Source organism: Mytilus edulis, chromosome 10, assembly GCF_963676685.1.
Source record: "Mytilus edulis chromosome 10, xbMytEdul2.2, whole genome shotgun sequence".
NCBI classification, from domain to species: Eukaryota; Metazoa; Mollusca; class Bivalvia; order Mytilida; family Mytilidae; genus Mytilus; species Mytilus edulis.
The window spans coordinates 71,586,122-71,602,721 of record NC_092353.1 but is presented as its reverse complement, the minus strand read 5'-3'; the positions used below and the strand labels follow the sequence as shown (position 1 = coordinate 71,602,721).

Here is a 16,600-nt window from a genome sequence, read left to right as displayed (position 1 = left end):
TCAGCTCAAAATGCGTGAAAAATTGGAGCTTTGTAAAGTTTTCGAATATATTCGCAAAATGTTTGTTGGTGTACAGAACATCCTTTTTTAAAAGAAGTTGATTCTTTTGTCTAAATTTTATAAAAAATACATATTTTTGAAGCTTGAAATTTGACCCAGTAATAGATATGTATTTGAGGTTATAAAAATATACATGACTCCAAGATACTTAAATAAACAAATAGTGTATTTATCAATCAAATTTTGAAACATAAAGTTTTAAACACATATTCTTTGGAGAAAATATTTAACCATACTTATTTATAAAGCTGGAGACAAGCTAGATATTAATAATTATAGGGGAATTCCTCTTCAAAATTGTGATTAAGGAAAAAATATATAAATGTGTAATCTCTAACACAAATAGTCATTATAACACTACATTTTAATTGTAATTATTGTAGCATGTTTGTTCCTAGTAGCAGCGGTACCTGTTTGTTGTATCTACTGTCTGGTATAACTAGGAGTATACATGGGTATTCCTGATGGTGACCTGGTATCTGTATGCAAGTTTCAGTATAGCCAAGGTATGGTAACTGTTGCCCATCTGCACACTCTATATCTAGCAAGGTTGTTATGTCCATTAATGGTGTCTGTATATACTGGTTGAAGAAAGATTGGCTGACTGTTGACACTGTTGAGCCGGTATCTAATAAGGTTGATGTTTCCATACCATTTATGTTCATCTTTACTTCTGTTGGCTGACCAAAGAGTCCTGGTGGTGTCTTTACCCGACTGACTTTGGGAACCTTGCTGTTCTCTAAACCTATGGACGTTCCCCCTGCATAGGCTTGTTGGAGTTTAAATGTTGCTGACTATGATCCATTCTAACTTTGCATCCTATCTTCAGATGTCCTGTCTGTCCACATCTCCAGCATTGGTAATCTCTATCTGGATTATCTCTTCCTCCTCTGTAGTTGTTCTGTCCTCTACCTCTATTTGAATTTCCTCCTCTACCTCTATATCCTCCTCTATTTTGTTGTTGTTGTCCAAACTGTGGTTGCTGTTGCCATGGTGATGACTGATTGGGCTGCTGCCATTGTCTCGACTGATTTGGTGGTTGAAATTGTGGGGGTTGTGTATGTTGTTCCTGATGGTTCCATGGTGCTTGCTCCCATCTTTTATCATTACAATCCAGTCTGGTATGTATCTGATTAATCAAACCTTTGATCTCCTGTAGACCTTCGTCTTCAGGTTGGGTTGTTATAGCCTTGTTTATGTGTGTCTTGGTCTCTGCTGGTAGTGTTTCACTTCTGCTGCTATGATCACTCTCTATTTGCCTTAAAGCTACACGTAGTCCATCAAAATCACCAATGGTATCATATTTATGTCCTGAAATATCCTTCAAGTGTGGTTTTAATCCTGTCCAAATCATTGCATGAAGCATGTTATCAACATCTTTTCTCTGTACAAGTCCTCTATCAACTGCTTTTCCAATAATTCCTTCCAGTCTACAACTCCAGGCTGTTACACTTTCTGTTGGTCGTTGTCTTGAACCATAAAACTCAGCTAAAAGCTCTTCTTTCTTGTCCACACTTCCATATATGCTATCAAGTTTCTGGATTATAACTTTTACAGTTGCGTTGAGTTCCAACCTCATAGCTACAAGTCCTGCTTCCCCTCTTAATGATCTTCTTACTGCATTCAATATAGCATCTTGCTCATAATTCTGCTTAAGTAAACACTGGACTTCATGTCTCCATAATTCATAGGTAGTGTCGCCTGCCTTTGGTTCTGTTCCTGAAAACCAGGTTATCTTTGGTGGATGGTTCATCATCATCTTGGTCACATTAACTGGTTTAGGTGGTGCTACAAGTGAATGTGGCTGTAAATTAGGAGCTGGTTCTGGTTTCTGTTCCTTGAGTGCTCCCTGTGACATCAGATATTCCATCATCCAATTCTTTAAGTCCTCAGGGGTATCAGCTTTAGGTTTAGCTCCCATCTTTTCAAACATCTCAAAAGTCTTCATCATCTCAGCTGTAGGCGTCTTTGGACTTTTTGGCTGTGCAGTAATAATTTCTTCTTCCTTGAAATTAGTAGCCATGTTGAAAAGAAATTCCAGTGTGAAAATCGAGAACAAAATCAAAATCTAGTCGGCAATACGGAAAACTGTATATATAAAAAAATATGCGCGTACAAAATATCCGAGTATAGCTGTAACGGTCGAATAATCAGCGTATAATAAGCCAATCGAAAAATACGACAACTACGAATAAAATATATCTATATCGAATATACTACATGTACTATAACGCACTGTATAAACTATAATATGCTCAAGTCAAAGTCTAAACTGTCCACTCAATACCAATGATCAGTCTAGGATAGAAATACTCTAAGTATAGACCAGGTAGTAATAAAGATCACTAGCACTACCCTAAAAGTAACTGTATAGCTGGCAGAAACAAGTCTCAAAGATGGTAACTGATAGTACAAACAACAAACTAAGATCTCACTCAAGTGTAAGTATACAAGTGTTAGTAAGTATGTGCAGAGATATGGATGGGTTCACATGCAAAGGTATAAGGAATGGTATCACCTATATAACATGCACTATAACTCTATCATACACCAAGATTCACACTAAGTTTATCAATATCAAACTTATTTATCACCTATGTCAGTAATCAAAAAAAATAATATACCAAAAAAAAAAATTCTAAGTCTGTGCTGAAAATTCTATGTAAAAAAAAAAAAATCAACAATACAACACAAACTAGACAGCTAAGTCAATATTAATACTAATCACAATGTCTAATAATTCTTATGTACATGTAACTAACATCACATCTCAACCGCATAATCATATAAATGTTGCGCAAAGTTGCAACCTATGTGGTATAGTATAAATGAAAAAAAAAAAAAAAATTCAATCACACAAATGTAATGCGTGTATGCTATGTTCAAGTGTAAATGTGTATGCAAAGTCTCTATGTGTAAGGGCTTTAACTCACAAAAGTGTATGCGTGTATGCACTATTACCAAAAACAACTATTGGTTGTGACAAAATTAAATAAATTGCAAACTATTGTTAATTCGCAAATCAGTGGCTTGAGAATTCAATATTAAATTTTCAAACAATCAATCAATGCACGTTGTCACAATGTTTATGTTTATACAGGATGTGTATGTACTTCCGGTTGACCTTGACCTGTATTGACCCAGTCTGACCTCGAAGGGGGTGGGGGTTGTGGTCCGGTGGTCAAGTATCAATGTATAGTTAAAGTGTAAACATACATGTACATATAATCAATCAACACCAAGTGATGTTCAACATGAACCTTCAATGATTGACAAGTGTTCTAAAGTGTCTCTAATCTATGTGTAAAAATACAAATGAAAAATCGTCGAAATTTTCAAAGACAATATTTTCAAATTTCTCAATAAATTCTGAATAAATCGCTACTCAATACCAATAGTCATGTGGTTAACATACATATGAATCAATTATAAATGAAAAGTAACTTACAAATACAAGAATAAACACAAAATATCAGGTCCTTTCTTGAACTTGTGCACAAATTTCTATGTGTTGTTTTCGTACTCGAGTACCGGAAATCGAAATGTCAACAATGGCCAAACTCGGTTTCGAATTCTAGAATACGCCGGCCGGAGCTACGGTTCACCATTTTCTCTAACTTGGAATATTCCGGTCGGAGCCAACGGATCCTTTTTTTATCTTTTCTATCTAGATGTTTTGTCGTGAATCCTTCACTATCCACCAAATAACGTGGGCGCCAAAATGTAGTCGCACTATCTGGGCGTAAATAATAGTTGACTATGTATAGGGTTCTGGATAGTTTTATTATTCAATGAAGCATCAAAAGAAACCCTGTAATATAATGTTACATTTAATAACAATGTATATAAATCAATTCTTTTAAAACATGTATTATATCAATCTGATAAATTTACGTAATATGTACATGTGTACTCAAAATAATTAACCAATTTACTGTAAAATACGTCACAGTTCATGAAATTACCAAAATGTGCAATTAACCTTATCTAATCAAAATATAACTTTCTGTGACATCCGAAACAGAATTTAACTTGTCAGAAAAGCAAAATATAAACATAGTTTCTCATTTAACAAAACATTATAATATACGAATTAGCCGTTAAAACTATAAACAAACAGTCTAAGCAAAATAAGCATTAATTAAGCCAATACCAAAAAGCAGTTAACTAATAAAGCTAAGCTAAGCTAAACAAAGCAAAATAACTAAGCTAATAAAATAATAAGCAACTACAAATGAACACTCATTCTTACCTCGTATGAGGTACAAAGGTTATGCCTCTACGTGTATCTACATCATATGCAGAACTCTGTCAAATACCTGTATAACAAATACTAAATTATAGTTACTATGCACAGACTTATAAAGTACTTAAAATCTATCTATCGGAGACAAAAATATTATAAAGACTCTGAAAAGTATTTATCAAGTTAACATTTTACTCATTTACTCTCGGACTCATTCTGCTCAAATATTCGGCATTCAATACGTTTATATTTACTCTATTTATTTCCAGGCTTAAATTATGTAGCTCAAATGTAAATCAATAATGTGCCTGATATAAAAGTTACGTTAACCTTTTAAATAGTTTACAACATTCATTCACCAATCACACGATACACATTCTTACTACGAATTCATGCTAAAATGGAAAGTTACTCATGCGTGAAATACTGATTAATCCGGTAATAAAATTACTATAGTATTTGCTACTAGAACTTATATAATAAGTAAGGTTACCTTGAGTTATCCAAGTACGTGTATGGCAAATGGCAGATACGAGTTGAGGGTTAGACGTCTGTCTTCATCAAGCTCTCTGGTTATTCTGCAATGATCAAAGTACTCACCACAGGAAGTTGACAGTCGCACTATAAGTCAATGTCCGGTTTCGGTGATATCAGATCCGGACAAGTCGATTACAACATTCTTCCCCCTTCTCTCTGAAAAGATTGTTGGTATAATATAAATTCATATAAAGAATGATTAGTGATAGTTCTCTATTCTGAAGTCCTTTTTGTCCCACTATGATTTCCTTAAACGGTGAATGAAGTTACTGTCATTTAATCATGTCAGAAATTGTCCCGCAGATATCATGATATCTCCATTGATTTACTTATAACTTGAGGTGTTACTGTCATTTAACCATGTCAGTAATAACCCCCCTTTGTCCTAATATTTCCAGTGGTCCTTTGAAACGAAAGTCATTCAATAGAATGGCACAATATTTACAGTTACACATCAAACACACATAGTTCACATAACAGTTTTACAACACAGTACAATTGTTACAGTTCCACATGATACACACACGCATATAGTTATTTACAGTTAAAAATATATATACACACAAAGATACGCTATTCAAACTTATATAGCTGCTGAGCATTTCGGGTGGTGATGTCAGCAATTTCCCTTCCTGGAATATTAAACATGATAGACAATTTCTGTATAATAGATCTAATCAATATTGGAGAACTGTCCTCATAGTTCTTGGGGTGGAGGTATGGTGCATCACTTTCCAGAATGATGTCCTCTAGGCTCATCTCGCAAACCTGTGAGCGGAGTTGTGGATAGGTATCCTCCATTAACAGTAATGGAGAAATACCAAATTTTGTATTAGGAAAACACCGCTTTATATTTTCATATGTTGTCTTGTCCTGGGAGAAACAGTGCCAGTGGACACCATGATCCCTGTCCAGTATCTCTGACATGATATCTAAGCACCTGGCAGTTATGTTTTTACCTCTGCAGTGAATTACGACAGGTAACTTGTAATCTCTGGCCAACTCTAATTGTACTCGTAGTACCTTAACTTGCTCTCTTATATCTTTCTCCCCCTGACTTACGTCCAATCCACATTCCCCTATTGCTAAAAAATTACCTGGGATTCTTCTTTTCAACTCATTAAAGTTCCGACCCACCTGGTTCCCTGCTACCTTCGGATGGATTCCAATAGTGTGGAGAATTCTCTTATCCTCCCTTAACAAATCCCCATCTAGGCAAGCTGTCCATCGACTTGGAAAAACAAAATTTGATATTAATTTTCTAATCTGAAATTTTTCATTATCTTGTTCTTCCCAAATGTATGAAGGCAAGCCAGAAAATCTGGCTTGTAGGAAGAATTTGTCCCAATGAAAATGTGTGTCAATAACTGTGTGTATCGGATGTGAAGTAATTTTACATAGAGACAATTTACAATTATATGAAAGTAAATTTTCGGAATCCTCGGATGATTTGATTAATAAAGCTAAGACTTTCCAGTGTAAGAGAGAATGTATGTTTGATGGTGGAAAGACCGTGTAAGCTGATGATGAGTGAAAATGGTTTATCCTGTTGAAATTTAGCAGAAACGGCAGGTCTGTTTGATGAAAGGTTGCTTTGTCACACTGTTCTAGAGTGGACATCTCCCTGGCGAATGTTACCAATTTGTCCAGTGTGGAAACCGCGAACTGACGACAAAGTTCTATGAGTAAGCCATTCATCAATTCAACCCAGTCAACCAAAAATTCCTCTTTATACCCATGTGTCTGCTCTGAGTTGTGATAGTCGTTGCAATGTATAGTAAATGCACCCTGTTGGCCAAATTGAAGTTGACAGGTCCAACATGCCAACAGAGGTGCAGTATACCAGGGTACATGAGCCCGAAGTACATGTCTTCTTACATTCACAAACCTACCAGAGCATATACAGCATGGTCTTGATCTTTTTTTATTATTACTGCTACCTTTAATTCTTTGTTCTTTCAGCAAACACCCTTCCTTTTCTATCTGTTCTTTCAGCACCCCCACTTCCTCTTCTTCTGGCTCATAGTCTAGCTCTTCCTCTTCCATTCTTTAAAAATAAGATAAAGAAAAAACAAATTAAACATTTAACCTATATACACTATTTATACACAAACTGCATCATCATTAGTCCATTACAAAATCTCTAAAGTGGGCAGGGGCCTTCCTGTCCCTCCCTCTGCTCCTATCAGACAGTTTAACTTGTGCTTCCACAGTATCGGCTACATTATAGATTATTGTCTGATCCCCAAAATTATCATCAAGGTTCATTAGGGTTTCCCAATCCTGTAGTGTAAACTGATCAGCTTCTTGTGAGCTCCTTTTATTAGTCAGAAAATCTGACTGCCCAATTCCAGTATTGCCTCCACCAGTCAGAGAGTCTGACTGTGCAAGGCTACCGTCTATCATGTTCCACAACATTGGCTCATTATTACTGAAAAGCCAATCTAGCCCTAAGTCACAGTGTTCTTCCTTGTCAGTTAAATCTTCCAACATTTTCCTCTCTACCTGTTCTAGTATTCTTCTCTTAAGCCTTTGTGTCCAGACAGGTAAATCACGAATTTGACTGAGTTTGAGCCTATCATGATGAACAACTTCAGACGTTTTTTTGTTCCTAATTTTGTATAGGACCGGTGATTTAACCTCAGCTACCACAAAGGGCCCTTTCCATGGTGCCTTTAGTTTCGGACACACCCCAACTTTCCTGGCTGAATCTATCTTAAAAACAATATCTCCTACCTTATAAACCTTACAATTGACATTCAGGTCATAATCTCTTTTTTGCCTCCACTGAGCCATTTTGATGTTTTCCCTGGCAAGGTCATGTACCTCTGTCAGCGTCTCTCTAAGAATCTTTATATAATCTGTTAGTTCTTTTTGTTCCCTAGTCCTGTTAGGTGCATCAAGACCCAAAACAAGGTCAATAGGTTGAATATTTTCCTTGCCAAAAACCATGAAATTTGGTGTGAACCCAGTTTGTCTGTTTTCTGTAGCTCTAATGGCACCAGTAAGTTGCTGTAGGTGAACATCCCAGCTATCTTGTCGTTTCTTAGTGAAGCACCTTATCATCTGTGCAAGAGTGCGATTATAACGTTCAACTTGACCGTTTGAAGCTGGATGATATGCTGTAGTCCTTGTTTTCGTTATCTCTAGGAGTTCACAGAGCTGTCGTATCACGTTACCATCAACGTTTTTCCCCTGATCTGTATGAATCTCCAAGGGACATCCAAATCTTGATATTGTACTGTCCATAAAAGCTTTGGCAATTGTTTCTGCATGTTGGTTTGGTAAAGCACAACACTCAATCCATTTAGTAAACTGATCAAGGATCACGAGTATATATTTGTTACCCATTTTAGTTACAGGTAGGGGGCCTAAAATGTCCATATGTATCCTTTCAAAAGGGACCCCAGAGTGATATTGCCCCAAATCTGCTCTTGCCTTCCTGCATGCCTTCTTCTGTCTATTGCAAACATGACATGAACTTACATAGATTTTGCAATCTGATGACATTTTATACCAGTATGCAGTCTTCCTTAGTTTTGATAGTGTCTTGTCCTGCCCTAGATGTCCAGAAGATCTTAGATCATGACAGCACCTGAGCAATTCATCTTTCAGACTGTCTGGGGTCACAAAAAGAATCCTAGAACCAACAGGGTCCTCCCAGATATAAGACAGTATACTGTCTTGATATCTAAGTTGTGACTTACATTGCCAAAGATGTCTAACTCCTGGACTCTGCATTTGTAGTTCCTGCTTAGAGGGAGTATAATTCAGTGTTAGCCATGCAATAATAGTACTTAGGTGTTTATCCTGATTTTGCAATTGCCTCAAGTCGTCATTTGAATAACTGGTAGGCATTCCCATTATACTAACATTATTGTCTGATGTTACATTCCTTATTGACCTAATGGTTAATCCTATAATGCCGACTGGTGAAGTACAGCTGACAGATCTCGCTGTCAAAGGTACCACAAAGTCAACATCTTCTTCAAATATTTGCCACTGGCTCCTTGCTCGAGTGCACTACTTACAGCCTCCACAAGGAAGCAAATTAAGTGGTATCTCTGAGCTGTAGTGTGAGCAAAGGTCTTGGTGATTTGGTATCCTGGAAAGCCCATCTGCATTTGAATGTTTCTTACCTGGTCTGTGTTGGATGATCAGGTTATACTGTGATAACTCTTCTAGCCAGCGAGCTAACTGTCCCTCTATGTTTTTGAAGTTCATGAGCCACTTCAAACTGTTATGGTCTGTGCGTATAGTGAACTGGTTACCAAGTAGATAATGACGATATTGTCTGGTAAAGGCTACTATTGCTAGAAGTTCCTTCCTTGTAGTGCAATATTTTCTCTGAGCTGGTGTCAATACCCTACTCGCATAGCTTACCGTAACACACTTGCCATTTTGAATTTGACTCAATTCCGCTCCAATAGTATTTTCAGAGGCATCAGTATCCAAAATGAATGGAAAGTTAGGATCAGGATATCCCAATACAGGTGGTGTAGTTAAGGCCTTCTTAATGCTATTAAAGGCATCTTGATGTTCTGATTCCCATTTAAACTCTTTTCCCCCTGTAAGGACATGTAGAGGTGCGGCCAGAGCAGCATAATGAGACACATGCTCCCTGTGGTAATTAGCAAATCCCAAAAATGATTCTAGTTCTTTCTTACTTTTTGGAACTGACCATTTCTGTACCGTATCAATGTTTTTACGATCTATTGAGATTCCCTCCTTGTTAACAATCTTACCTAAAAATTTTACCTCTTTTTGGAACAGATTACACTTTGATGGTTTCAACTTGAGATTATACTGCTGGAATCGCTCTAATACATGTCTCAGCTTCTGTAAATGATCCTCAAAACTATAACCCAAAATGATGACATCATCCAGATATGCCAAACACTCCTCCCAAGTTAAACCCTGCAAAACTAACTGAACAACTCTACTAAAAGTAGCTGGAGAGTTACAGAGACCAAATGGCAGTCTGACGTGCTCGAACAAACCATACTTAGTCACAAAAGCGGTCTTATAGCGGTCTCTCTCGTCTATTTCCAACTGCCAATAACCTGCAGCCATATCCACCGTACTCATGTATTGGCTTCCACGCAAAGTATCTAGACAGGTTTCTATTTTCGCTATCGGAAATAAATCTTTTGTTGTAGCCTTGTTGAGCCCTCTATAGTCTAGACAGTACCTGATAGAGCCATCCTTTTTCCGTACTAGAACAGGACATGCTGCCCAATCTGATATTGATGGCTGAATAACCCCTTTATCCAACATATCTTGTAAATGTTTTTGTTCCTCACCTTCAAACTTTAATGGAGTCCGCCTCAGACGATGTTTTACTGGAGTAGCATCTCCTGTGTGGATACGGTGTTTTATTTCCCCTTTAAATAGGCCCAAATCCATATCCCCTTTCGCAAACACGTCCTGAAATTGAATCAATAATTCTGCTATGTCCTTACTTTCTGACAGTGTCATACCTTTAATGGTCCTTGAATACAGATCTTGTATATGTTTTGGAATAAGTTCATTCATATCTTTAATTGAAAGAGCTTGTTTGACAGAGACCCTGTCAGACATGTTTTTATCACGATTTTGTGAACTTACTTGAGAGTGGTTATTATCAGCTTTAATGGATAAAATTGTATGTGCTGGTGGAACCATATTTGAGTTTTCGTTTGTCTCTGAACCAGTTGTCAGGCTATCAGATACTCTGTCAGCCTCTGCAGCTTGATGTGTTACAAAAGATGGCTCGAAATTATTTAATGACTTGTCAGAAAACCTGTCAAGTTCATTTACATCTGTCAAAGGTATTGTGCATTCTATTTCTGTGCCAATTCCAAATTTCAACCCTCCTTTCAAAGTAACAAACTTATTGGAGCCATTACGTACTACGGTTGAGACCTCCTGACCTATTTTCAGCACAACATTTGGTGTTAATAAACCTTTTAGTTCATAGTTCGGCTGTATAATAATATCAGAATTAGGTGTCCTATCAATCTCAATTTTTAATACCTTCATTGACTGAGGTGGAACAACTGTTTTCCTCCCCACTGTTACTCTGTAAACATGTGAAATTTTACCCTCCTTATTACCTAAACAGATGGCAGGTATAAGATCTTGATTTATCTGTACGGTATAATTGCCTAGATCAATTATAGCCTTGAAATGTTCCAAAAAATCAATACCTAATATTACCTTATCTGTGATCTCTGCAGCCACAAACCTCCATTTGACTTTGAGTTTACCAACTGTTACGTCAAGGTCGTCTGTGTATCTGGCTTCCATTTCAGACCCCTTTCCAGCCCCTTTCAGTATTATGTGCTGCTTCATCTTTACTTTTGGCCCCAACTGTTTAAGGAGTGATATACTGATCACGGAAACTTGAGCTGCACTATCTACAACAGCTAAAACTTTTTGCCCATTAAGAATTAAGTTTATGTACAATGTTTTTGAATCTGAATTATGTTTATACAGAAATAGTTCCTGAATTTTCACTGTATTACCAATATCCTCTTTTTTTACATCTGTACATATTTGGCCACCATGTCCCGAGCTGATCAAGAATTGGCCGTCTTTCTTGATCCCTGATAGTTTAAAGTGTTGCTACTTGGTGATGGAGTTCTACTACGCATGGGCGACCCATTTCGATACATTATCCTGCTTGGACAATCCCGGGCATAATGTCCTTCTTTTCCACACTGAAAACAGCCTGTTCCCCTATATGGGCTTGTTGACCTTTCTGGTGTAGGAGACCTATATGTACTTCTTGACCTCTGGTTTTGACCCTGATTTTGGTTAATTATATTGAGAATCTTTTTCACAATAATTTTTGTCTCTGCAAGATCATCTTCTGTTTTCTTAAGTCTTTTCTCAATACTAGCACTTACCCCTTTTTTATCATCATCTTTCTCAACAACCCGTACAGCAAATTTTTCTTCTTCCTGTTCTTGGACATCTTCTGTATCTGAAAATGTAACTCTTTTCACTTCAGACTTCTTACCGCCCATAATAACTTTTTGGTTAGCTGCTGCACTACGTACAAATTGGACTGCTTGATCTAAGGATTCTGGGTTCTTGTCCATGGCAACTAAAGCAGCTCTTTTATCCAGACAACCTCTCAAAAATGCATCAGTAGCCAGCGTCTCAGCAAACTTCTCTGGAGTATCAGGATACCCATCAACCGCCAACTCCTGTGCCCTCTCTGCAAAATCTCTCAAATTCTCTTCATTTTCTTGCCTCAAATCCTGTAATAATCTACGTAAAATATGGGGTAATTCCTTTTTACCAAATTTCTCATTAAATTTCTGACAAAACAGTTTATAATTTGCCTGTAATGATTTAACCCTGTTACTGTAGTACTTCAGAGCCCTATCTCTTAAAAGTTCTATTAATTTGAACAATCTTTGCTCATCAGTCCATTTATATCTATCAGCTATGGTAGAAAACTGCAAAAAGTATGGTCGCCAGTCACTTTTGCCATCAAAAATAGCCAGCTTTGGAGCAGATGGACCATATTTGTCGGGAGTTGAAGGGGGTTTATAATTATAATTTACTCCTGATTTAGATTCCCTGTCAGTTATTACCTTTTGAATTCTAGCAAGAGACTCTTGCTGTTCTATTTGAGATTGCATTTTCTCTGTTTTTTCATGATACCGGTCTAATTCCTTATCTTTAGTTTCAACCATTTCTCTAAAATGATTTAATTCTTGTTTTACCTTTTGTAAATATTCATCCCGCTCTTGCTCATACTGCAACCTTTGTTGTTCCAATATGGCCAGGTTCTTCTCTCTCAACTGGTCAGCCTGTAACTGAAAACTAACTACCATGTCAGAACGATCCTTTTCAATACTAGATATTTTATCCCTTAGTAATGCTACCGTTGACGCAAGATCTTCCCCCGATGGCTTAACTGCTTTAAAAGTTATTAGATTGTCCTTTAATAAAGATGCCCAAAGAGTACTCGAAATTTCTGTAATATCAAAGATGTTGTCTTCAGTAAGTGTACCTTTTTCTTCTCTTGCCCTTAGTATGGCATTTGCTTTAGCCTCCCCAATGCCTTTTAACGACTTAAGTTGTAAAAATGTAGCTGTGTTAATATTCACTGGTTCTGTCATGATTGAATAAATCTATTTCTTATAAAATGAAATAAATATAAGACACAATGTCTTGCTATATAATTAATCAGTAACACTGACTAAATTGTTAACAGGTTAAGTTTCAGTAACACTGACACTTGCCTGTATCTCTTTGTCATTGACAATGACAAAGAAAAATGTATCAATCAAAATTCAGTTTCTAAAATGATTAAATAATTGCCCAATAAATAATCAGTGAAACTGACAAAGGATTATTGACAATTGTTTTAAACACTTAGAAAATTATCCGTATATTTCGTCAATTTCGAATCTTTTATTGTTTCAAAATTCAAAAAGAAAAATTTTGCCGCTACAAAATCATTTCCGGTATTCTCCAGGTGAGTTGAAACAAACTTCTGACACCAATATAGTATTTGCTACTAGAACTTATATAATAAGTAAGGTTACCTTGAGTTATCCAAGTACGTGTATGGCAAATGGCAGATACGAGTTGAGGGTTAGACGTCTGTCTTCATCAAGCTCTCTGGTTATTCTGCAATGATCAAAGTACTCACCACAGGAAGTTGACAGTCGCACTATAAGTCAATGTCCGGTTTCGGTGATATCAGATCCGGACAAGTCGATTACAACATTACAATGAAAGTAAGATAAAGACAGAATATCTAAAGAGATAAGTAAGCAAACTGACCTGGAATAATCGTGGAATTCCTCCAATACAAATAGTACAAAATATGAAACAGCAAATAAAGTATAAGAAACGTCTGTTCGGTTTGAACATCAATCCACAATTGAATATAGACTGAATAGAAATAAACCGCCAAAAGATATATAACCAATGAAATAGCAGAAAGTGTGCGGTCAAATCAAGCGTAAAACACTGACCATCAGAATAGTAGAAGTGAGTAACAATCAAGGCCGAACTAGTCAATCGTCAAAGTCCGTGAATATAAAAATACGAATAGCACCACTCATAATTAATTACAATCCGTAATTAATCTATTTGAAAACGAAAACACAAACATGAATTAGGAATTAAATCATCTTTATTAAAAGCAAATTCAAATCGGAAATAAAATATACATTACAAAATCATAACGGTATTTATTCAATCGTGAATAAATACACGCTAGCACATTATAACAAATAAACAATCTATTGTAATTAATAATGCATATATATGAAACATTCCTGATTTTAAAATTCTTCAAAAATGTAAAAAAAAAAAGGATAGACAAGGAATGATAAGGGACGTTTCTGGCCCCCCTTTTTCCAGAATTTTTAAATTTTGAAGTTGAAACCAATCACGCCTGTTTAATGAACTGCAGTATCTGCTCGTTCATGTAGAACCTTATTGTTAGGTGTTATGTACTCAAATATGTTCAAACGTAGACCTTAAAAAGGCTTTAAACGACGAAAAGTGTAAAAAAATTGGACAATTTCTTCATGTTCAGAGACGAAATTTTAAATCAGCGCAAACGTAGACCATGTTGAAATTTTAAACCATCAAATGACGTACTCTTATTTATCTTGCATATCATAAAACATCATGGTGGTCTACGTTGGCGCTCATGTCTAAAAATTTGAAAAATAATCCGATTGTTTACAATCTTGACAAGTCATTAGAAAACGTCAAAAGGGAACGGCACGGGTACGAAATTATTCCGGGATCCATAATTGATCAGAATATCACGTACCGATAGCTTTTGCGTCGTATCCAGTCATCAAGACATGTACTCTCTTAAAGAAATAATTTGTACGTGAAATTAGACCCACACTGATCAAAATAGTCTACCACTGTGCAGACAATACCCCCCTTTTCATCATCTCACTATGATAATGACTTAGATTTTTTAGAAAATGAGATATCTACTTTCTCCATGAATGGACAGATTGTATTAATTGGAGATCTAAATGCTCGAACTGGCCAAAGAGCTGACTTTATTGTAAATGATTCTGATCACATCAATAATTTTGATGGTTTTGATTTACTCCCTGAAAATTATATTACCGATTCAGAAATAAATAGAAACAATCAAGATACTTCTGTCAATACAGTTGGTACAAAGTTATTAGACTTGTGTTTGTCTTCAAGGCTGCGCTTACTCAATGGTCGATTTTTAGGTGACTCATTGGGATATTATACATATATGTCAAGCAGCGGATTTAGTACTGTTGATTATGCTGTTGTTAGCGAGAGTCTCCTGTCCTCAGTCAAATATTTTAAAACAAACGATTTTACTTACCTATTAGATCATGTTCAAATTACTTTATATATGAAGTGCTCTATGAATATAGATAAAGAAATTGGCCTTGAGGAAAAAGGTTGGCACTGGATTATATCATATAAATGGTCAGAAAATTCTAAACTTAAACTTATTGATGCTTTATTGACTGAAAATGTAAAGAATGAGATAATAGAGTTTGAAATGATTAATTACGAGGAAAATCAGGTTGGTGTTGATGAGGCTACAGAAAAATTGACAAAAATTTTAGATAATATTTCAAGCCTTTCTTGTAAAGCAACTCCAAAAACTAAGAGGAGGAAAAAGAAAAGGAAATTTAAACAAGTTTGGTCAGACAATGTTATATATGAAACCAAGCGTCAAATAAATAAAATAGGAAACAAAATAAGGAATAATCCAAATAATAATAGTTTAAAGCAAAAGTTTTTTGAGTTAAAATAAAACTTAAAGAAAATGCTTAAACAGAAAAAGTATGAATATAAACAAAAACTTTATAATTGTTTAAGTGATTATATCAATCAAAATCCAAAGGAATATTGGAAAATTTTAAAATCTCTTAAGAATAAAACAGAAAAAGATGAAATACCAGAGGTATTAAAAGATGAAGAAGTTTTAATAAAACATTTTCAAGATCAAGGTAAACCTTCATCTATAAATAATGCTTTTATGATAGACATTGAATCACAAGTAAAGCTATTAGAAAATAATATAGATTTCAAAGCTGAAACAGATGCTCCAATATCTTGTTCAGAAGTAAATAAGGTAATCAGGGGCCGTATGCATAAAACATCTTAACTTAAGTATTCCTTAAACTTAGATTTCACTAAGAATTTCCTTAGTTAAGTCAAATTCTTAAATTGTATGCATAAACTAACTTAAGTATTCACTTAACTAAGGAATACTTAAATCGGAACCTTTCTCTAGTTACCGTATGATAAATATTAGCTCATCACATGTACTCATCCGTGTAAAAGTTTGTTATGATTATTTTAATTTATTGATTAATGCATGCTTTTATTTTAAAGAGCTTGGGTTAAATTGATATAGGCATGTACAACAATTCAATAGAATGTAACATAGTTTAATGATGGACAATTGGCGCATATAAGACAACGCTTTTTATGGTTGATGCTTTGACGGATGAGCATTGGTAATCCAAAACTTTCCTCTACTTAATCTTTAATTATCTTTCATGGGTGTAATATTTTCTGGAGACAACAATATGTTTTAAACTCTAACAAAACATGATCAAGGTTAAATCAGTGGCGTAGCACAAGACTGAGTACAGGATTGTAAGCATGCATGTGCTAACAAATAATTTTACAAAACACTTTTTTTCAATAAAATGTTCACTTATCGTTGAGCTTATTATGCGCTGCCATCTCCCTGTCCAGAACCCTTGCCAACAATTGCTT

The 16,600-nt window shown here is 35.7% G+C and overlaps 2 protein-coding genes across 3 annotated transcripts; both read right to left on the bottom strand.

Annotated features, from left to right (window-relative positions):
- Positions 1 to 460: 460 nt before the first annotated feature.
- On the bottom strand, positions 461 to 14,042 carry LOC139491809 (paraneoplastic antigen Ma3 homolog). Of its 2 annotated transcripts, XM_071279681.1 has the most exons (3): positions 13,631 to 14,042; positions 4,313 to 4,379; positions 461 to 3,871 (listed from the first exon to the last, which is right to left on the bottom strand). In XM_071279681.1, exon 3 carries the CDS (start codon positions 2,081 to 2,083, stop codon positions 806 to 808), a length of 1,278 nt encoding a protein of 425 aa, XP_071135782.1. In that variant the 5' UTR covers positions 2,084 to 3,871; positions 4,313 to 4,379; positions 13,631 to 14,042; the 3' UTR covers positions 461 to 805. The 2 variants fall into 2 exon arrangements, with proteins under 2 accessions (XP_071135782.1, XP_071135781.1); XM_071279680.1 differs by lacking the exon at positions 13,631 to 14,042 and having other exon boundaries at positions 4,313 to 4,602.
- On the bottom strand, positions 5,417 to 13,493 carry LOC139491808 (uncharacterized metal-dependent hydrolase BUsg_343-like). Its single transcript, XM_071279679.1, has 2 exons — positions 13,390 to 13,493; positions 5,417 to 6,890 (listed from the first exon to the last, which is right to left on the bottom strand). Exon 2 carries the CDS (start codon positions 6,887 to 6,889, stop codon positions 5,417 to 5,419), a length of 1,473 nt encoding a protein of 490 aa, XP_071135780.1. The 5' UTR covers position 6,890; positions 13,390 to 13,493.
- Positions 14,043 to 16,600: the final 2,558 nt, after the last annotated feature.